The sequence below is a fragment of the Cavia porcellus genome, unplaced genomic scaffold (assembly GCF_034190915.1).
Source record: "Cavia porcellus strain 051 isolate PalLab524CR breed Dunkin Hartley unplaced genomic scaffold, mCavPor4.1 scaffold_24, whole genome shotgun sequence".
In the NCBI taxonomy this organism is placed as follows: Eukaryota; Metazoa; Chordata; class Mammalia; order Rodentia; family Caviidae; genus Cavia; species Cavia porcellus.
In genome coordinates this window covers 2,350,578-2,369,334 of record NW_026947507.1, presented here as the reverse complement: position 1 = coordinate 2,369,334, position 18,757 = coordinate 2,350,578, and the positions used below count along the sequence as shown (strand labels likewise).

Genomic DNA, 18,757 nt, shown 5'->3' with positions numbered 1-18,757 from the left:
TCCTTTCTCTTTTGCTCCTGAGCCCTAAAGTAAGAGTTTTGCTCTGCTGTTTATTCCTATCCTTGCCATTCAGCTCTCCCACCAGAGACCCAAGAGCAAAGAATCCACCAGAACGAAACCTCTAAAACTCTGAGCCAAAATAAAGCCTTTTTTCATTTACTTATTTAACTTTTCTTTATATGCTGATTATCTCAGATATATGTTGTACTCATAAAAAATTGACTATCATAGACACAGCATCTCCATATATCATACAAGAGCCAGCTCAGATGAAAATGTCAGTTTTCTGTAATCTTTAATATAGCAGTTGTGATACAGAAACCAATTAATCAGATAGCACACTGGGAGCAGGCAGCATTTAATTAAGTGGGAAGATATTCATGTGAGGGGTTCCCTAAGCAGAGATCAGATACCTGAAAAGATCACTGCCCATTTTAGTTTCTCTTAATTGTTTCCTAAATCAAGTATTAGAAATTTCAATGTGCCACATTGGGCTGGGCACAGGACACTGGCTGCATGACATTACCCTGAAGGACATCCCAGAGGCATGTTAATGCAGCACTTGCAGGAAAGCCTATGGTTGGTGTTTGGCACAGCACCCAGGGTACAGATATGCAGAAAACTAACTACTCACCCCTAACTCATTTCAGTTCTCTTTTAAAAAGTAGCTGTTTACATTAAGCTGGAGTATAGGAAACTTGAAAGCGGGTGTGGCATTTAGGAGTGTGGGAGGGGAGAGAAAGTATACATTACAATATTAAAATATCTTGCTGGTTCTCCAAATCTGAATTGCAAATTACTTTTAAATTAGCTTAGAAGAAATCTGCAATGCAAAGCTGAGGAATAAAAGCAGCCCCATTTCTATCCTCCCCTGACTTAAAGCCAGAAAAGTAAAAACTTTAAAACCTTCCTCCTACACCTCTAGGGTTTCCCATACCATGGTAGCCTTCTGATGTTCTGTACACATCTCCTAAAAATAATGGTAAATCAGAGATATCTAATACTTAAATTAGGTATGATCACTCTCTGGCATGAAGATTGATTTAGATGAGCTAAGGGTTAGATTTTTTGGATCACAGTTATTTAGAACCAGAAAATAAAAGAGAGAATAACAGAGCTAAAAGAAATGGTCTTCCCAAATTACCTGTATGCTGTGTCCGAATCTCTTGCTTTTGTCCTGAATACCCGGTGGAGTAGACCAGGTGTCCCTGTGCATTCGTCCAATAGATGAAGTTCCTTTTCCAGTCAATATCCAACAAATAGATGTTTCCAGGGTGCTCTTGAATTAGAGTTCTCTCTATAGCACTTCCCATAGATCCTACTTTGAGCAAGTACAGACGTTTTCCAGAAGAAATCACAAGTTTTAACTCTAGAAAGGAACAAGAGATTTTCCATGTGATCATTTGTCCAGTAAGCTCACATTCCCTTCTTACACAGTGCATCCCAGGCTGAGGTACCCATAGAAAGGGGACATAGGACTTTGCGCCTGAGACACATGAACAATATGTGTGCTGCTGCTTCTAGAGAAATGAGTGGTGTGGACAAAAGCAGTGCCGCTTAGCTTCCCCAAAGAACTGGGTCTCTTGAGTTCCTGCTGAAAGGCTAAGGCACAACCACAAGATGAGGATGGTGCACAGCTCTGCTTGATTAAACAATGCCTTATTACTAAGGAGGTCTAGATGCTTCCAAATAGTTACAGAAATCACTCAGGTATTTGAGCTTAACTGTGCACAACATTTAGGCCTTACAATAAAATTTAGGCTGATGAGTTTGCCACTACAATTTATTACACCATGATTTTATTCAGTTACCCTGTGAATGGCATTTTTTAAAGGCTCTTAGAATATAAACACATTTTTAAAATTTATTTTTCTTAACGTGTTGGTGTTTTATAGGAAAAGTCAATTGATTTGGATAGAGATGTTCAATGGCTTATAGGCCCTATAATATTTTGAAGATGAAATAGCAACATAGAGAAATTATGCTAACAATATTGAAGTAAACCAAAATTGAAATAGAGACTGCTTAGAAACATTTCAGAATACACAGCAGTCATTAAGAGCAGAGGATGCATTGCTTTACTAACTTATTTGCAAGTTTTTCATTTAAAACTGAATGGCATAAACTATGTTTTCTGCTTTAAAACTTTGAAGCCCAATTTCCAGCAAGAAGTGAATACATAAAGTATGGTATCTGCATATAAGGGGATATCATTCAGTCTTAAAAATTAAGGAAATCTGACACATGCTACAACACAGATGAATCTCAAAGACCTCATGCTAAATGAAATAGTACAGATCTAAGGGCGCATATCATGACTCCACTAAATGTGGTACCCACAATGTACACATACGTAAAGACAAAAGATAGGATGGCAGTTGGCAGGATTAGAGGGAGAAGAGAATGAGGGATTAATGTTTAATGGAAAAAGAGTTTCAGTTTGGGAAGACGAAAAGTTCTGGAGATGGATGGTGGTGCAGGTTGTGCAAAATTCTGTGTGTCATTAACGCTACTGTACACTTAAAACTGGATAAATGCTACATTTTCTGAATGAATCAAGACAGTTTTGTAACAAAATCAGTCATCAGAATAGGTTAGCAGCACAATGGTGACTGATTCTGAAATGGGAAACTGCAGAATTTTTGGAGAACCCAGGGAACATGACCGCTTGAGCCAACCCCGTTTCACATGGGCACTTACCACTGCATATACCAGAAGGTAAAAGAAACATTCCCTCTGGGCAGACACACTTATAGCCCTTGGGATGAACAGGAGACAGGAGGCACAAGTGGCTGCAAACACCTGGAACACAAGCTGGGTGTCTACCTGATTTTAAAAAGAAACAAATTAAACACAGTTTCAGATTTACTTACCCATACTAGTTCAAAACTTAATATGAAGAAGAATTAAGCTATTTTTACCTGAAAATGAATGTGAATATACCTATTACCCTCTAGTTAGGTATGCTGATTTTTGAGCTCCGTGGTCTCCTAACTGTATTTTGGACAGAGACAATTACTTATCAATCTTAGGCTAAGACCAATAAAACTTCAACCAATAGCATCTTCTCCCTTGGAGTTAAGTGAACATGACAATTGCATTTGCTTTTTGGAAGCCTTTCTTAGAGTAGTCTAGGTTTTCTCCTTTGGTTGGTTTTTCATACTCATTTAAGAAGTACTATCTCAGCCAAGCATGGGAGTTGGTATGCCTGTAATCCCAGCACTTGGCGGACTGAGGCAGGAGGATTACCACCAGTTTGAGGCTAGCCTGGGTCACATAGTGATTCCAGGCCAGCCTGAACTACATAGAGAGACACTGTCTCAGAAAGAAAGAAACAAAAGAAAAAATAAAGAAAGAAGAAAGGAAGAAGAGAGAGAGAGAGAGAGAGAGAGAGAGAGAGAGAGAGAGAGAGAAAGAAAGGAAGGAAGCAGTATTATTTGAGTTGAACCTTACCTAAAATTTAAGACTAACAACAGCAATTACCTGCCCACCAGTGGGCTTTTGATTTCCTTCTATGAACAGGACACTGGGCTTTATTCCTTTCCTGTTACCGTTTGACATGCCAATGAATGAGCTGGCCCAGCCCCTCCGTGAAAGCTTATTATCCTATATTTTCTGCACTTCAGGCCTTAAAAATCCGGCTGATGCTTTGAACAAGCTTAAAGCACACACTTTGGAATAAGTTTCTTGAGACTGCTTGTGTTCAGTTCATCTTACTTAGCAGGCTTAAGTAAGTCTGGAAAAATACCTAGAACATTTCCCTGCAAGTTCCAACCCCACATTGAGGTAGCACCTCTGGCAGCCTCGGGTCAGTGTGCACTCTGGTTCACCAGCATTCAAAAGCGAGCCGTTCATGTCTCTGAAATGGGTACTACAGAACTTTCGGAGTACCAGGGAACATGCCCCTAGAGCCAAGCCCCTCTTACCTGGGGGACTTAGAACTCTAGGTACCAGGAGGTAAAAGAAAATCCCCACTGGATCAAGACAGTCTTCTACTTACTCTGAGGCTGCATGGACCTGTGGAGGACTGAGAACGCAGATATGGACGCGTCCAGCAGCACTCTTCTCTCCCCTGGGCTGTCCCGTGAGGTGTGAAACAGCTGCGTTTTACTTGCCCAGAAGAACGAGTTCTCAAACACAGCCAGTCCTGTGGGCTCCTCATCTTGTAAGTTCCTCGGGAAGCTATACCGCCCGCTGCCATCCACCTTCACTGTCTCTATGGACTGAGGGGTTAGAGGCCTGTGAGAGCACGCTGCAGTGATGGTGGTAACATCACCTTAGTCACTTGGACACTGATTCAGTATCTCTATGTGCATCAGTGTGTCTCATAGAGACTCTGTGAAGTGATGGAGATCTTAGGAGTCAAGGAGGTGGATGTATAAGCAAGCGTACAGATAGCTTCCAGAACAAACTGGGATCCCAGATGTATTATTCGAGTAGTTTAAGTTATGGTCCACCTGCAGGCCAAATCCCTTTGCTCATTCTCCAGCTACCTTAGGAGGTATGTATTCTATCTTTTTTGTTTTTCAGAAAGGGCAATGAGTACTTAAAGTGCACCATAGTTAGCCAAAATCACAACTAGGAAATAATAGGCCTGATAACATGACTCACAGCCTGTGCCTTAAGCAATTATATCATACTGGTCCTTTATTTTGGCATTTCCAAAAATAGGATACCATGGCCTGTGATACAAAGACATAGGAATTTGAGTGTAAATACCTAAGTAAATATGCTTTCAAAGAGTAACCAGTGATCTTAAAAGATTTTGTAGCCTTGGTACAACATAGAATATGATCTACACTATCAAAAGACTTCAACACTGTTAGACCACAGACTGATTAAAATCATCACATCGAGTCTCCCTGCCCAAGTGGGTGCAGTCTGCTTTCCCCAAAGATGCTATGCAGTTGTCTCTGAACTTTCTGTTTCCATGGACAAAAGGTACTTCTCAGCATTGAAGTGAGACTTAACTACCTATAGAGTCATACCAAGCTCCTACCCAAAGAGTTTACCTTTTCCTCTGGGCCCATGTATGGTACCTGCTTGTATCCACTGATCCAGAAGAGCCTGCCAGTCATGTGGTCCAGTGTCAGTCCTAAAGGCTGCTGGGTGGTTACCACCTCAAGCACCTTCCTGTCAGAGCCATCCATCCCTGCAGTTTCAATTGTCCTTCTGCCTCTGTCACCTCCATTGACCCAGTACAGGTACCTGCAGAGAGCATAAGCACAAGGCCCCTCACTGCACGCAGGTGTGTGTTACTCTCAATCACCCGTTCCCTTTAACACTCTCATATGGGCCTCGAACCATGGCACTGCCTATGATACTGGAGATTCCTGTCCCAACACTTTGCACTTTGAAAAATTTCGCTCTGTAAAATTCAGTTTAGGATTCAAAATAAAGAAAGTGAGTGAACAAATGAAATCTAGATTAAAATAGGCTGACATGCTTTCATATTAGTGTAAATGGAATCTGATGTTGGAAAAATAAAAGGAGGTGGGGGGAGGGGAAAAAAGAACTGAAAGGGGTTTTGTGGATGTACCAACTCTCCACAGTGAATGTAATCATTATGTACTGCAAACAGGCACTAATACAAATTTAAAAAACAAAAAAGCCCAGTAAATTTGATACACTCCAAAAAAATATAACTTACTTCTTCACAGGAAACACTACAAGCTGCTCCGGCATGACATCTTTCTCCAAAATTTTGACGTAGCCTCTACCATCACTTAAGCCAGCACAGATGGCCCTTGCAAAGCTGCTAGCCCAATACAGCTGTCCGGTGATCCAGTCCAAAGAGATACTGTTCACTGTCGTAAGTTCTGGGAACACAGGAGACTGCATCATATCTCTGCATTGACTGTGCCTATGTCACCGTGAGAACAAGGACTTGGACACTTTTTCTACAACTTTCCATGTCAAGCTGTATAGTGAGACAAACAGAACCCAAGGAATAAGGCTTCCCATGTGCTGGGCTGACTCCAGGGTTCTGAGGCTGCAGGGGAAAGGAGGGCTTGAGAAAAAGGGTAACCAAAGGACCCATGAGTAGGTGACCTTACTTTAGACAATGGTCACTGAAAGTCTCCGAGGAACTGCGAAAGACGCTGTTCCTGAATTGCCACCAGAGCACATGTTTCATTCCTAGCACCATGCGAGTCTCTTCTTCATGAGCACGCTCAGGTTTAACCCCCACACTTGCCCCGTGAGACACATACTAGCACCTACATCCTATAGAAGACAGGTGAGAGGGGTTAAGAACTTGCCTGAAGTCACATTATCTTGTGCCGGGGCTGAGACTGATGGTTACCAGAGGTTCTATCCTAAGACCTTTCATACTACTTAGTAACAGCAATTTCATGTCTCAAGTTATGCTCTCCAATGCTCCTACAGAGCCAAACGAACACAGTCTTATGTCAAATTGGGATTTAATCTCTTATGCCTCATGACAAGTGAGTCACAGGAAGTGGTCCACACAGACACACATGCTTCCTATGCTATGTTAAAGTTGAGTGCTATTTGGATACGGGATGTCCCCCACAGTCACCTGTCACAGACTTGACCTCAGCCTATGTTTCTATCAGAAAATAGTAGATAATAGTAGGGGCTCAGTGGGGTGTTAGGTCATGGGGGAATCCTTTGAAGGGGACTGTGGATCACTGGTTTGTTTCTCCCTGCGCTTTCCAGCTGCTAGCAACTGAGCAGCTTCCTCCACCTCACACTCTGTCATCATATCTTGCCTTGCTACAGGCTCCAAACAACAGGGCTGATCAAATGTAGACTGAAACCTTCAGCAGTGAAAATCAAAATAAGAGCCTCTTCTTTTTTAGTTATCTCAGGTACTTTTGTTACAGTAATGTAAAGCTGACTAACACAAGCAGCTTTGAAAACCATGGCTCTTAGTGCCTGCCAAATATACCTGGGTAGAGGAGAACAGAGTTTGGCTTCCCAGAGACAAACACGTTTAGGGTCTTATCCACCCAGAAGTACATGCTTCTTTCCAAGTCATATGCCACAGAACCAGGTCTTGTTTTTACAGGTATCACACTCTCGTAGATGCCTGTTCTTTGATCCAGGACACCAAGTGCTTGATCTGCTGCTATCAGAATCTTAACATCACCATCTGCAATAAAAGCAAAGGGCTGGCACACTGTTCTCAAGCTTTCCTTCATACATTTTCCCCTTTAGCTAAAGGCACTGTTTCGTCTCCCTGCCCAAACCTGCTTATCCTCAGTGTCTGGAGGAAGTGAACTCAGAGAAGCGCTGGTTGACCACCGTAGTTCTCTCTCTTTCAACTGACATATAACACAATCGATTAATCTTTGAAAATGTGCTGCTTTATTTTGATTCACTGTTCACAAGACAGATGTGCCTTTACATGCCTAATATAACAGCAGCTAAAAGCAAGCGAGTGTTCCAATCGCAGAAAAGAAAAGAAAAGAGAAAAGAAAAGCACAAGCCAAATTGGGACTATGTTGGTTAGGACTCTGGAATATCTAGTTCTGTATCCTACAGAGTAGCTAAACTATTTAACAAAAGCTTAACACTGCTGATGCTCAGATGGGGCTATGAATGTTATAACAGCAGCTTCTTTATGGAAAGAATAGAGTCATCTCTAGTATTAGGCTTTAAAATGAATCATCTATGTCACTTTTCTTTAACTTGCTGCTAACCAAAGTGGGAGTTAGGCTCTGCTTCATGTCAGAAACTCACCTGTCACGCGACATTTGCTGCCATTGTAAAGCTTGTAGCCTTGAACACAGTCACAGGAGTAAGAGCCAGGCGTATTGTGACATAGCTGGTCACAAGGACCATATGCCATGGAACACTCATCTACATCTGATAACAGAGATTATGAGTTAGAGGCAGTCCAGGAACAATCCCCTTTGTATTTTTGTCTTTTCAAGACATTTTTCCACTGTTATTCCAATAGATTTATGTGGAAATCATTGTGCCAGATGCTGGACTAGGCCATCCCGGTTGCCATAGAATTTCAGTTCACATATGTAACTTAGCAAAAGTTTCAAGAAGGACCCCAGATGTTTAGCAGGTATGGAATACTGATCAATGGTATCCTAGCAGCATTCCGGGGAGGTACCACCTGCCAACATGCAGGGTCTCTTTCAGAGTTCTCTATCATGGGAATATAGAAAAGGCACAAGTCTCACGTGTCTAACTGCCATAATTAAGCTAAAATACAAACATTTCTCAAAGCCTCAGGGCAGAGATCTGGTATGAGTCATAAAACTAAGACAAATTGATTGATTGACTGATTGAGCAGGAAGGAATATGGTTTACTGGCTGCACTCCTGAGGGTGCCTCATTCCTCCTAATTCACAGGGCCTTATACAGCAGTAATGCCCTCCCATCCCAGGAGACAACTGATGAATAACTGGTTACAGTCAACTCAGTGACCAGCCGAGTCTTGCAATGGGTCAGAAACCTAAGAAGGACACTGCAGCTGAGCTTGAAAATGTGCCAAATCAGACTCTTCTAAGGGTCATGACCATGTACTGACTTCATACTTTCAATAAAGAATACATGTAACAAGCTAAGTTATTGATTTTATTTAATTAGTAAAATTTATTATTTAAATTTAATCAGGATAATAAAATTTAAATATAAGAAGCTTATAACAACTATTGATGAATTCATAACACCAAACTCTTATGGGACATAATTTCAATGCTAACTAACAATCAATATCTTTTTTCTTTTTTTTTTTTTGGTACCGGGGATCAAACTCACTATGCACTTGCAAGGCAGGTGCTAAATCCATGCTAATCGGTGGCCCAGTATCTTTTTTTCTTATATCTTTTTTGAGTGGGGAGTGTAACAGATAATGAGCCAAGGAGCAGAGCAAAGCATTATCAAGTAGAAATTCCTGACAAGGCTCATGGCTACCTACCCTTTAAGCCGGGGTCTACTCCTTCTCATCCCATTTCAACCTGAAATACAATCCTGTGTTGTTTGTAGGTAAGTATTATAGTGTAACAGCCGTAACTTTTTCAAATTATTACTGAAGAGCAAAACCATGTGAAATTTAGTTTAGCCATTCTGGCAGCTTAATCTCACTTGACAAACGGTAGACATGAGATTTGAAGGATCAAGTGACTTGGAGAAGGTCAGGAAGTAGGAACAGGCAAGGATAAATATACAACGGGCCACATTAGAGCCAGTCCTGCCACCCTGCTAAGGACCACAGGCATAGCCGTGAAGAGACAATTGTATTTATTCCATGACGGAAAGATTTTACATTCCATAAAAAAAAGATGCTCAACTTCACATTTTCGCATTAGGCAATAGTTGACCTGAAATTCCCACAAAAGAGGACGATAAAAGCATCAGCAAAGGTGTGGAGAAATAATAAATAGTGCAATAAATTCTGTTTTGCTTGCTTCTCAAAAAGTTAAATATAGAATTGCTACATGACCCAGCAATTCCAAAATTGATAGGAGGATTTTAAACAGATATTTTTACACCAATGTTCACAGCAGTATTATGAACAACAGCTAAAAGTCTGTCTAACAACAGATACCACAGGTAAACAAAATGCAGTATTTACACGCAATAGAGTTATTCAGCCTTAGCAGCAATAAAGTAAGAAGCGTTGAAGGCAAAGGAAGAGGTTGCACATTATGAGTGGACCTTAATCCAATGAATGGCGCACCTGAAATGGCTATACTGAGAAACTCAGGTTACACGTGTACCACCACAATGAAAATGTTTTTAAAAAGCGAGTCCAGTGCGTTCTGACCTGCACAGCTCCTCCCATCAGGCTGCAGCTGCCACCCTGACCCGCAGGAGCACCGGGCACCCCAGGCTGTGTCACTGCACAGTCCCTCACAGCCCGCGTTCACCACAGAGCAGTTTTTGCCTGGTAGAGACAGAGCAGCGGTCAAAAGAGCTGAACACAGTGGCGACCCGTCGTCTTAAAAGCAAGCATGTGCTAAGTCCCCTCCACACCTATCCCAGGACACAGGACTGCTGATGGTCACCTTGCACCTTCCACCCTGACAGTCAGACCTAGGAATGTGGAGCCATGGGGAGGCCTGGGGAAGAGGGAAATCAAGGAATGCCGGCGGCAGGGAAGCCACATGTCTCTCTGGGGCAAGGGTCTAGAGGATTTCAACTGCTGTGTTTTTGTTGTTCCCCTACAGAGGGAACAGCAGCCTGTGGTCTGTTTTCTCTGGAACGTATAATGACCAGGACCCCTACTTCCAGAATCGATGTACAGACGTGTAAGTCCTGGTGAATTATCTATCTAGGACCAGAAGCCTACACTTCATTCTATTTTTATGTTTTCACATGTCTCATTTGTTTTCCTTGACTACAATGATTCACTGAAACCTTTAGCAGTACTAAAGAGGTTTCATCATGCACATGTAAAATCAGATTTGGGAAGAAATTAGGAGAGAGATGACAATCAACTTGAGGAAGGATTCTACTCCTCCGGCCCTCCAAATCAGCAATGAATCTGGCAGTGAGAACAAGAAGGGACAGAAAGTCAGGGTGCTGCTCCCTCCTTGCCACAAAAAGTTCTTAGAGTTTTCTGTATTTTGTTTTAAATAAACGATTTGCTTCTCAGTTAGGCATTTGCCAAATGGTTACCTTGGCTTCTATTGGTTTCACAGCTTTCTTTATACTCAATTTGCAAAGTTGTTGAATCATAGAATTGCTCCGCATATAAATTTGAACTTGTTGAATGTACACAAAAAAAATTGTGTGCACGGAGATCTGCAAGGATCCCTACAGCAGAATCTTTGAATCAGTCTGATTTGAGCAGTACTGCTATGGATGGTTAAGCCTAAACGGAAAGTATGACTCTTCCTTTGACAATGATAAACACACATCCCTGGGTTGATATGAAAATCACAAAAGCAATATAGTGTTTAGCTAGCATGTCTCTCTAATGCTACAGAATGAGATTAGCCTACCAGGTTCACAGCTTAACTATTTTCTTCACACCCAAAAGACCAAAGCCAGGGTCTAGAAATCATACAGTGTAACGAGACTATCCCTGAAAGATAATCACTAATACACGAGCTGTAATGCAAGCGTCCTCTTAGGGAATACAGCTCTGTGGTAACTAAAGCATTGAGCTGCTTCATCTTACTTTCCCACCTCCCACCTTAAGCCAAGCTAGCGGTTTCTTACCACACGTGGCGGGTTCATCACTACCATCTGCACAGTCTGCCTCCCCATCACACATGGAAGCCTCGCGGACGCACTTCCTTTCATCACATCTCACTGTGCCTTCTGGGCAGAAAGCTGCGTAGGAAGGCAGGCATGCTTTTCAGTGACACTTGTGTGGCGGGGAAGAAGTAGACAACATTTTGAACGGGTAGAGAGGTAATATTTCTATAACCTATTGCAATTCAAAGCAGGAAAGTAAGTTATATTTTTCAAACAGGTTATTTTAGAGAATTAGGACTTGGGATTTGATCATGAAAACATCCAAGACACCTGGGCTATGAACTGAAACAGTGGTCAAACTGATCGGTCTAGAATCAAGCAGTTGTAGTTGAAGTAGTATTACAGTCAGTCACCATTTGACCTTGAAAGTATTCACTTAAGAAGCTAGTTTTCACCGTATTGTAAAGATGTAGGCTCTAAATTCATTAGATACTGCATATTTAAGAAAGATGAAATGGGGCTGATTCACCAGGAAGGCTGAGAAACCACTATATGGGTTATATAGAGAAATGTAGCCTTCGCTGAGTCATTTGGTGGGGGAGATTCTCCTTTATGAGGAATTGTCCCCTTCTGTATTTCACTACACAAAGGTGGCACCATCTATCAGTAGACTTCCTTTATAGACTTCTTCTCAGTGTTCTATAGACTGACCATAATTAAACAGTGAGAACATTCCGGGCAATGCTGAGAGTACACTTTGAGAGTCTCCATCCAAACACCACCTGACATTTCCATGGATAACTCCATGTGGGCTACTGAGAGGAAATATCCTATTTTAAAATCTAGGAGGGCAGTTTCTGTTGCAGGAAATAAGATGCATCTTGCATAAAGCAACCCCCGTAGTCCAACTTGCCCTTAAAATGCAAGCAGTGCAGTCAGACTCACCGCAGGCTTCCTCATCCGAGGAGTCGCCACAGTGGTCGATACCATCACACTTCCAGCTGTCCATGACACACAGCTTGTTCTGGCACTGCCACTGCCCAGCTAGGCAGTGGCTCTGGGAACAATGTGCTTTGTTGGACCCATCTTCACAGTCCTCATAGACATCACATGGCTCCCAAGCATCCATGCACTGAGATGTCCCTGGACACTGGACTTTTTGGTCTGGACATGCTGTCATTCTCTCTGGAAGGCAGGAGTTGGCACAGTGAGACAGGACTCCTGTACTACAGACCTGCTTTTCCATGTAGGTATTTAGGGTTTGCTTATAGGCTAAGTTTATAGCAAATAGAATTAAAGGGAGACTAACCATTGGAGACTACATTTTTACCCAAAGAAGTCCATAAAGCCAATAATGACACTTATTTGGGGTGACAGTATTTTAAAAACACAGTGAAGTGGGTTATACAAAGTATTTTATAATACTAGATATTATCACTGCAGTATCTGGCTTAGCAAAGATGGCATAAAATCTTTTAATGACTTTGCTTACTGCACTTAATCCTGCTAATACACGTGGCTAATAAACAGAAGGAAGGTGGTGAGACATTATGTATAAGTTATACGTACCACAATTAACCTCATCCGAGCCATCCAAGCAGTCACCGGTACCATCACAAAGCCAGCTGATGGCAACACATGTTCCGTCATCACACTGCCAGGCTTGCAGGTGTCCCCCACATGGTTCCTCTGTAGGCCGGCGGCAGCGTTCAATAGGAAGCAGGGAGGAAGACGAGTTTCTTAGCTTTTCAATTTGGGTTACTTATTATGTATTTTAAATAGCAAAGAAATAATGACTTCCCATTTTGCCCCCCAACTCAACCCTGGACTTGCTTGACCTTTTCAGCTTTCCTCAGGCAGTACTGGACAGCAGCCCCACCTTACCAGAGCATGATCACTCAGAAGCCCAGCAAGGATTATCTTTTTCTCTACTATCCTAGACAATTGTCACCTAGTATATCTTTCCATGACAACCAAAATATTTCACTTGTTTACCTAAAATCAAGCTACTAGTTACATGTGACCATTGAGCACTTTATAAATTTTACTTGAATTTAAAGTATTCTGTCAATAAAAGCAAGTCCCCAAAAGCTGTTGGTCACTACCTTGGCCAGGGTAGTTGTATGGGTTCATTTCTTTGAATCCTTTTGATATCTCAGGCTATATTAACATCTAAGGCAACCTGGGAGCTACTGGGTTTTGTTTTGAATCAATCTGCAAGTATTTCCACCTGACAGAAGCAAGAATGGATGGAAAGCTAGGGTACAATTTACATGGGAATAACAAGTTTATTGCAATATACAATACCGCATGCTTGGGTTTTGTTTTGTTTTGTCATGCTGTTGGGATTGCACCAAGTTCTCAAGCATGCTATATACAAATGCTACCATTAAGGAAACCTCCATCCCCTCACATCTGTCAGTAGTAAGCATTTCATCTTAGAGTGGTAAATGACAGTAAATGACCACTGAAGAATGCATATGTGAAGCAAAGAAAAAGAATGTAGTGTTCACTAGGTACCTGGGATTTTTTTCTCCTTTCATGAGGATTTTTTCTCCCATACACATGATACAAGGATGTGAGTCATCTATAAAGAAGCATACTGTACATATTTGTGCTCAGGTGATCTTTCAGGGCTTTAGGGACTCTGAACACAGAGTACCTGAGCTTCAGCTAAATCGCTGACTGGGCTTTCACTGGATTTGTAATTTCCTTTATGTTCAATTTGTAAAGTGGTTTTTTGGTTGCATGAAATTTCTAAGCAGAAAGTTGATCTACTTGGGTGAATTCAAAAGAAACTGTAGACTCTAGGATCTACAAGGGTTCTCTCTACAAAGGAAACTCTGAGTTAATTAGGCTTGAGTAACAGTCCTAGTTATTAGTCTTAAACTGAAGCCATGGACTTTATGATGACTATAATGCTACCAACATCTGTAGACACATCTCTGGCTCGCCCACTGAGCCTGCAACAGCCCAGAATACTCACCATGTGTTAATAGAACTTTAAAGAGTAAAAGCCATTAGCATGGATGCTGTTAAACAAGTACTGGCTGAGTATCCGTTATCTGAAAGGTGTGGGGCCAGAAGTGTTTCATAGCTCAGATTTTTAAGGAATTTTGGAATATTTGCACATACATGATATCTTGGAGATGGAACCCAAATCTAAACTCAAATTCATGTATGTTCCGGTGCACCTGAGACACACAGCCTGCCGGAAGGTGATTTTAATACATTTATTGCAGCATTGACTGTGACCCATCACATGAAGTCAGGTGTCAATTTTCCATTTGTCACGTGCTATGTTGATGCTCAGAAACTTCTGAATTTTGCGTTTTCAGACTAGAGATGTGTAGAGACACTTGGCAATCAGGGCAAGATGCATGGTTCAGTCTCACAACATGCTTACCACACTGCTCGTCGGTCCCGTCAGCGCACTCTTGCTCGCCATTGCAGAGCCAGGCTACTGGGATGCAGCTGTCCCCACAGGCAGCTTGTCGTGTCACGTTGCACTCTCTTGCACCTGCATTGGATGATGAGAAAGCAGGCTGTGGGAGTTCCTGGCTTTGGGGGGGACAAGACAGCACCTTTGCAGGATAAGAGGCAAGGTTCACTCTGACAGACCTTCCTTCAGTGACTCCTAGGGACCCGTACAGACTCACTAGTGACATTCCTTGGCTTCCTGATGTCACAAAGTTGTGGCTGGGGCCTCATTGTGTGTCTCCCTGTTTTCCTCTCTCAGGGAAGGTACATTCACATTGTTGCTTCAAAAGACATAAGTTTCTGATTTCTTCCAACTTGGTTCGGTCTCAAAGGCTCTGAGTACGAATACTCACAAGTTGAGAAGCTAACGGCAATTGCTGTGCTATGGAAACCTCACAGTGTGTGCCCATCCACCTCATTCACAAGATCTGGCTCTCTGTATCTTCTGGCTCCTCCCCAACGTCAAAGTGACTTAAAGATAAACATTTTGAATGGATTCAGGACCTCAAGGCAGCCAGGAGAGTGCAACTAAAGGTGAAAGAGGACTCCTGAAGCGCTGTGGGAAATGGCAAGAACAAGGGACAAGTGTGTTTGAGAGAAGTGTATTTGAAGCAAGGGGAAATGTTTTGAGAGGAATTAATTAAAATATGCCTTTATCTGTAGTAATTTTAAATGTATATCTATTCACCACACGCTATAATTTCAGCTCATAAAGGAGCACAAAGCTGCCTGACACAGTTCTGGCTCACAAAGCATGACATAAATGCTCACAAAGCATGAACTATTTTTGCCACCTTTTCTAGCAGGTCTTTCTACAAGTTTCCCAATTAGGGTCACAGTCCACCTTCAGAGACAGTCACCATTAGTGGAGTCACAACTGGAACAACATTTTGTCCAGGTGACTTTCAATCTGGCAACCACACATGAACACGGATTCTACATATTATTACAACCTCATTTCAAACTTCAAATTTAGATAAGTGATTGCTGTACAATATGAGAAACTTATTTACATGCGTACACCTTCTCAAAAAGAGTTAACAGTACCATGAACAAAAAAGAAAAATATTTGCAAAAGTTTAAAATGATTTCAACCTTTTCTCTGTTCAGGAGGTAGGGGACACCAGCAGCACTGGTCCCTGGGGACCAGCATTCTTGGAGATGCTTTCCCAAAGGTGAGGCCCCTCCTGTGCCTGGCCAAATCCCCAGCCACATACTTCACTTTTGGGGAACCTCTTGCCTCAGCAGCCCTGGGACCTGCACTAGCAAACCCTGCATGACCAGTACCTGAGTGACAACAGTAAGTGTCCCAAGAAGTGGCTTCTTAACTGTACTTCTGCCCCCTGCGCCCTTTTCTCTAGGGCTGCTTTTGAAGTGAGTCACCACTGCCTTTGAGGTCCTGGCTCTCCCAAAAGACTACATGGCTGCCTATATGACCGAGGACCCTCCGCTGGGCAAGTGAGAGATCAGGGTTTGCAAAGCAGTCTTAGTGGGTTTGAACTTCCAACAAAGAGGAGCTCAGCGGGGAGCAGGGTTGTGCCAGGCCTGGGTAGCCCAGCGGATGGGGCGCCCTTCCCTCCTGCAGGGAGGGCGGTGCAGTGAAGGAAAGACACTCATTCTCCGAACCCCTTTCCCCTCCACCCGCCCGCAAGGCTGGAAAGCACGGAGAGATCCCTCTAGGGCAGCTTCCCCAAAGAGGCTCATCCTTGCCCTCCTGCTCCCAGGGTACCCAGCCACTCAGCAGGGGGGAGCGCACACCTGGGGAGGACGCCGCAGCTCTTCACCGCCTGCCCCACAGCGTCCAGGCGAGCAGTCAGCCGTAGGAAGTTATCCACGAACCCCGCGACCCCTCTCCGCGCCCTGCAGGGCGAAGCACAGCGCGCCCCACTTACCAGCTCCGGAGCCCCTGGCGCTGCCCCAGGGCACCAGCATCAGCCAGAGCAGAAGGAAAGCGCGGCAGAGCATGGCTGGGCAGGGCCCGCGCGGTCTCGCGCGCGCAGGAGAAGCGCAGAGGGCGGAGTGCGCCTGGGGCAAGAAGGACCCAGGGCGAACCCAGGCTTCGGACTCCCAGGGACAAGCCCAGGGAGGATGTGGGCTGGCCAGGGGAAGCCGCGGCGGTCTGTCGTCGGTCTCTCGGTGGCTCCCTAGTGGTGAGGAGAGGCTGGGATTCCGTGTCCCCACCCCTGCGGTGGGACGGCGACGCTCATCTCAGAGACGGGCTTTTGCCTAATTTAGGAGCAAGCAAGGGTGATCAGCGCACTTACATTCACACGGATCACCTGGGATTCTGCTTTTGCGCTCTGGAGCAGGACCCAAGAGTCTTACCCAGGACACTCCTAGCTTAAGCGTCTGTAGCTGTAGCCTTCACTTTAAAATGCAAGGGTTTAGCAAGTCCAAACCTGGATGGGAGCTGTTCTCCTAGACTACTGTCTGCCTCCTGTCTTCTCCGCACCTAGGCAAAATCAAGCCTTGGGTAACCTGGAGTCTATAACAGCTCTAAGGACATGGTCCTCTTGGGAAGGTGATTAACCAACCAAGAGTAACAACAAAAGCCCTGAGCCGTGTCACTCTTCTTTCAAACAACCTGGCACAGACTAGGAGATGAGTTTGATCTATCTACCGTCCCCAGGGGGTTTTAGATTTTCAGGGCCAGAAGAACTCAGAGGTGACCTCACTTGTGCACTGCTGTTTAGGACCAAAATGATGCATAGAGTTGAGTTTGTGACAGATTTTCTCATGGGCATAGCCCACTCTGTCTCTCTAAGCTGTGACATTCCTTTCTTGCCAAGAGAGGTGAATGTCAGTATCTTGGAAGGAATGTGATGAGTTAGAATTTAATATGTTAAAATGGCAAGGAATATTTAGAGTTTTTAGAGGTGAAACAGCTATAAAACACAAGAAAAATAGAAACAGAAAAAATGGACTGCAAAATACTTTCTTCGGTGTTATTTGCATCACTAGAGTCCAACAGATTCCTTTTAAAACCATATTTTGCATCATGTGCACTATGGTCCCATCAAACTATACTTGAAGGCAACAGAATGCACATGCTTTGAAGTTTTCTTTAAATTTATTTCATATGCTGATTGTACAAGCCAATTTAAGGACCCTTTTGGTTCTCTTCAGGTATTATTAACTTCTCAGGAAATGTTGATTCTTTGGAGCCAGATTATTTTAGATGCTTCATAGTGTTCAATAACACAATAAAGCTACCCAGTGTTATGAGACTGAACTCCTTCCCCTCACAGGAAGGCCTTAAGTCCAGTACGGTGAGTAGCCAGAAGCTAGTCCCCTACTGGGCATCTTCCCAGAAGAATTATTATTATTATTATTTTTTTTTTTTTTTTGTCTTTTTCATTTTTATCGGTACCGGGGATCGAACTCACGACCACTTGCTTGCAAGGCAGGTGCTTATGCCGCTGAGCTAAATCCCCAGCCCCTTCCCAGAAGAATTAAAAACATTTTAGCCCAGTGATGTATACGCACATGTGTGTATAGCAGCACAATTTGTAACAGCTAAATTCTGAAAAAAACCCAAATGCCCATCGACCAAGGAATGTCTAAAAAAGACGTGGTATTTTGGTACAATGAAGAAGAACTCAGCCATAAAGAAAGATAAACGAGATTTTTGTAGATAAATGGATGCAACCTGAGAGCATACGTAAGTGAAATAATCACACCTACATGTGTAAACATCCTATTGTCTCCCTGGCATGAGAAATTGAAAGAGTAAATAAGGTCTAAAATGTATAAGGCCTTGTGAAATGGGAAGGAATTGCTTAAAAAGAAAAAGGAACTAAGATATGGAAAAGGGAGAAAAAACGCAAGTTTGTTATACTATGAGTGTCTCTTAGTTTATAGAGAAAGAAGGTTTGTGCTGATACTAACTGGAGAATTTTTATGCTTATATCTTGTACTCTGAGTAACTCCTTTAAAGATAATAATATAAAATATAATACTTATTGCTATTCTCCTATTATCTTGTTATGAAATTTTCTTTTACGTTTTTTTCATAAAATTTTAAAAAGTTAAGGATGGGGGGCTGGGGATTTAGCTCAGCGGTATAAGTGCCTGCCTTGCAAGCAGGTAGTTGTGAGTTCGATCTCTGGTACCAATAAAAATGAAAAAGACAAAAAAAAAAAAAAAA

The 18,757-nt window shown here is 42.8% G+C and overlaps 1 protein-coding gene across 2 annotated transcripts in view; it reads right to left on the bottom strand.

The window, feature by feature from the left end:
• LOC101788203 (low-density lipoprotein receptor-related protein 1-like) overlaps nt 1-17,064 on the bottom strand; it is a 46,478-nt gene extending 29,414 nt beyond the window's left edge. The window contains exons 1-14 of one of the 2 annotated variants that reach the window (XR_010042539.1): nt 16,936-17,064; nt 16,503-16,836; nt 14,537-14,650; nt 12,700-12,819; nt 12,076-12,315; nt 11,152-11,265; nt 9,752-9,871; nt 7,708-7,833; nt 6,914-7,117; nt 5,651-5,819; nt 5,040-5,208; nt 4,001-4,223; nt 2,701-2,826; nt 1,145-1,369 (exon numbers count right to left, since the gene is read on the bottom strand). Coding sequence is in view for 1 of the 2 variants with exons in the window: in XM_023561875.2 (XP_023417643.1) it covers nt 1,145-1,369; nt 2,701-2,826; nt 4,001-4,223; nt 5,040-5,208; nt 5,651-5,819; nt 6,914-7,117; nt 7,708-7,833; nt 9,752-9,871; nt 11,152-11,265; nt 12,076-12,315; nt 12,700-12,819; nt 14,537-14,650; nt 16,503-16,575 (2,023 nt within the window). In the remaining variant the exon portion in view is untranslated. The remainder of the gene's footprint in view (nt 1-1,144; nt 1,370-2,700; nt 2,827-4,000; nt 4,224-5,039; nt 5,209-5,650; nt 5,820-6,913; nt 7,118-7,707; nt 7,834-9,751; nt 9,872-11,151; nt 11,266-12,075; nt 12,316-12,699; nt 12,820-14,536; nt 14,651-16,502; nt 16,837-16,935) is intronic. The other variant, XM_023561875.2, reaches the window with a different exon arrangement.
• Nucleotides 17,065-18,757: the final 1,693 nt, after the last annotated feature.